This window comes from Lipotes vexillifer, unplaced genomic scaffold (genome assembly GCF_000442215.2).
Source record: "Lipotes vexillifer unplaced genomic scaffold, Lipotes_vexillifer_v1.1 scaffold302, whole genome shotgun sequence".
NCBI lineage: Eukaryota > Metazoa > Chordata > Mammalia > Artiodactyla > Lipotidae > Lipotes > Lipotes vexillifer.
Genome location: NW_006798913.1, coordinates 2,088,556 through 2,092,488, shown reverse-complemented (window position 1 = coordinate 2,092,488; position 3,933 = coordinate 2,088,556). Strand labels below are relative to the sequence as shown.

Genomic DNA, 3,933 nt, shown 5'->3' with positions numbered 1-3,933 from the left:
CAGCAGGAGAACCAGCAATAAAACTATCATGCTAAGAACTGGAGAGCTGTGTTCTTCTCAGCTCTGTCCTTTATCCCACTTTTTTTTTACTCTTCTCCTTGAAGTATAAAAACCAAACAGGGGTGTGAAAACCAATAAAAGAAATGCCATGTCATCTTGGTCTTGAAGGCACCAAAAAGTTTCAGGATTTATTCTCTCATTCACCTGGCGCAAGGCACCATCCAGCTGCTGCTTCCTTTGTTCTGTTTTTTCCAAAACATTTTGCCAGCGTTGATTCAAAACCTCTAGCTTGTTCTGAAGGTTGCTGACTTCTTCTCCGGCACTTGATTCGATTAGATCATTTCCTGCTCTATTCACGGCTTCCACGGTGGACTGATGGGCTAATACATCATTTTGGAGCACCTGAAAATATTCAGATTAACACTTAGTATGTTCGCTAGTTTGTAACATGCTAGCCTCGCTTCTAATGCAATTCTTTTATTTCCTGGTTATGAAACGTTCTGAAGCTACAACATATACATAGAATTTTAATACTAATGAACTTTTTAAAATGGTGAACTTCCTTTCCCTTAACTTTGCAGCTTTATTGGGTTATCTCTTCAATCTACCAACATCCCCTGAAATGATTATGTTGAGAACATAGCTAGTTCTTCCCACTAGAAGAGTTTTGAAATTGATGACATTAAGTATATAGAGATTATAGTTAAAAGGCTCTAAAAATATTCATTTGATTCAAGCTCACTTTAATTGAACTTAATTTTCATGTCCTGAGTAAACAATTTCGAAGATATATATTGCTATATGTTCAAATATAAAATTAATACATTGCCATGTTTTACAATTAGCACTCTTAAAAAGGAAACATGAGAGATTACGACAAGCAACTATAGGCCAATAAAATGGACAACCTGGAAGAAATGGACAAATCCTTAGAAATGCACAACTTTCCGAGACTGAACCAGGAAGAAACAGAAAATATGAACAGACCAATCACAAGCACTGAAATTGAAACTGTGATTAAAAATCCTCCAACAAACAGAAGTCCAAGACCAGATGGCTTCACAGGTGAATTCTATCAAACATTTAGAGAAGAGCTAACACCCATGCTTCTCAAACTCTTCCAAAATATAGCAGAAGGAGGAACACTCCCAAACTCATTCTACAAGGCCACCATCACCCTGATACCAAAACCAAAGATGTCACAAAGAAAGAAAATTACAGGCCAATATCACTGATGAACAACATAGATGCAAAAATCCTCAACAAAATACTAGCAAACAGAATCCAACAGCACATTAAAAGGATCATACACCATGATCAAGTGGGGTTTATCCCAGGAATGCAAGGATTCTTCAATATATGCAAATCAATCAACGTTATATACCACATTAAGAAACTGGAAGGAGAAAAACCATATGATCATCCCAATAGATGCAGAGAAAGCTTTCAACAAAATTCAACACCCATTTATGATAAAAACCCTCAAGAAAGTAGGCATACAGGGAACTTACCTCAATATAATAAAGGCCATATGTGACAAACCCACAGCCAACATTGTCCTCAATGGTGAAAAACTGAAACCATTTCCACTAAGATCAGGAACAAGACAAGGTTGCCCACTCTCACCACTATTACTCAACATAGTTTTGGAAGTTTTAGCCACAGCAATTAGAGAAGAAAAAGAAATAAAAGGAGTCCAAATAGGAAAAGAAGAGGTAAGTCTGTCAGTGTTTGCAGATGACATGATACTATACACAGAGAATCCTAAAGATGCTACCAGAAAATTACTAGAGCTAATCAATGAATTTGGTAAAGTAGCAGGATACAAAATTAATGCACAGAAATCTCTTGCATTCCTATACACTAATGATGATAAATCTGAAAGTGAAATTAAGAAAACACTCCCATTTACCATTGCAACAAAAAGAATAAATTATCTAGGAATAAACCTACCTAAGGAGACAAAAGACCTGTATGCAGAAAATTATAAGACATTGATGAAAGAAATTAAAGATGATACAAATAGATGGAGAGATATACCATGTTCTTGGATTGGAAGAACCATATTGTGAAAATGACTATACTACCCAAAGCAATCTACAGATTCAATGCAATCCCTATCAATCTACCACTGGCATTTTTCACAGAACTAGAACAAAAAATTTCACAGTTTGTATAGAAACACAAAAGTCCCCGAATAGCCAAAGCAATCTTAAGAAGGAAAAATGGAGCTGGAGGAATCAGGCTCCTTGACTTCAGACTATACTACAAAGCTACAGTAATCAAGACAGTATGGTACTGGCACAAAAACAGAAATATAGATCAATGGAACAGGATAGAAAGCCCAGAAATAAACCCCCGCACATATGGTCACCTTATCTTTGATAAAGGAGGCAAGAATATACAGCGGAGAAAAGACAGCCTCTTCAATAAATGGTGCTGGGAAACCTGGACAGCTACATGTAGAAGAATGAAATTAGAACACTCCCTAACACCATAAACAAAAGTAAATTCAAAATGGATTACAGACCTAAATGTAAGGCCAGACACTATCAAACTCTTAGAGGAAAACACAGGCAGAACACTCTATGACATAAATCACAGCAAGATCCTTTTTGACCCACCTCCTAGAGAAATGGAAATTGAAAACAAAAATAAACAAATGGGACCTAATGAAAGTTAAAAGCTTTTGCACAGCAAAGGAAACCATAAACAAGACGAAAAGACAACCCTCCAAATGGGAGAAAATATTTTCAAATGAAGCAACTGACAAAGGATTAATCTCCAAAATATACAAGTAGCTCATGCAGCTCAATATCAAAAAAGCAAACAACCCAATCCAAAAACGGGCAGAAGACCTAAACAGACATTTCTCCAAAGAAGATATACAGACTGCCAACAAACACATGAAAGAATGCTCAACATCATTAATCACTAGAGAAATGCAAATCAAAACTACAATGAGATATCATCTCACACCGGTCAGAATGGCCATCATCAACAAACCTACAAACAATTAATGGTGGAGAGGTTGTGGAGAAAAGGGAACCCTCTTGCACTGTTGGTGGGAATGTAAATTGATATAGCCACTATGGAGAACAGTATGAAGGCTCCTTAAAAAACTAAAAATAGAACTACCATATGACCCAGCAATCCCACTACTGGGCATATACCCTGAAAAAACCATAATTCAAAAAGAGTCACGTACCAAAATGTTCACTGCAGCTCTATTTACAATAGCCAGGACATGGAAGCAACCTAAGTGTCCATCGACAGATGAATGGATAAAGAAGATGTGGCACATATATACAATGGAATATTACTCAGCCATAAAAAGAAATGAAATTGAGTTATTTGTAGTGAGGTGGATGGAACTAGAGTCTGCCATACAGCGTGAAGTAAGTCAGAAAGAGAAAAAAAAATACTGTATGCTAACACATATATATGGAATCTAAAAAAAGAAAAAAAAGTGGTCATGAAGAACCTAGGGGCAAGACGGGAATAAAGGCACAGACCCACTAGAGAATGGACTTGAGGATATGGGGAGGGGGAAGGGTAAGCTGGGACAAAGTGAGAGAGTGGCATAGACATATATACATTACCAAACGTAAAATAGCTAGCTAGTGGGAAGCAGCCTCAAAGCACAGGGAGATCAGCTCCGTGCTTTGTGACCTACTAGAGGGGTGGGATAGGGAGGGTGGGAGGGAGGGAGATGCAAGAGGGAAGAGATATGGGGATATATGTATACGTATAACTGATTCACTTTGTTATAAAGCAGAAACTAACACACCACTGTAAAGCAATTATACTCCAATAAAGATGTAAAAAAAAAAACAGAAACAAATGATCACAGAATACCCTTTTATCGTCTCTGGTTTTAAGGGTGCTAGAGTTAACTGCTCAGGTGACAGGAACGAACCCCAGGAGGCCCTA

General features: G+C 37.4%; 1 protein-coding gene across 3 annotated transcripts in view; it reads right to left on the bottom strand.

Moving 5' to 3' along the window:
• Positions 1 to 3,933, bottom strand: part of DST (dystonin) — a 496,398-nt gene that overhangs the window by 39,050 nt on the left and 453,415 nt on the right. For all 3 annotated transcript variants that reach the window (XM_007471189.1, XM_007471190.1, XM_007471191.1), the window contains one exon: positions 205 to 402. In XM_007471189.1, coding sequence (XP_007471251.1) covers positions 205 to 402 — 198 coding nt within the window. The remainder of the gene's footprint in view (positions 1 to 204; positions 403 to 3,933) is intronic.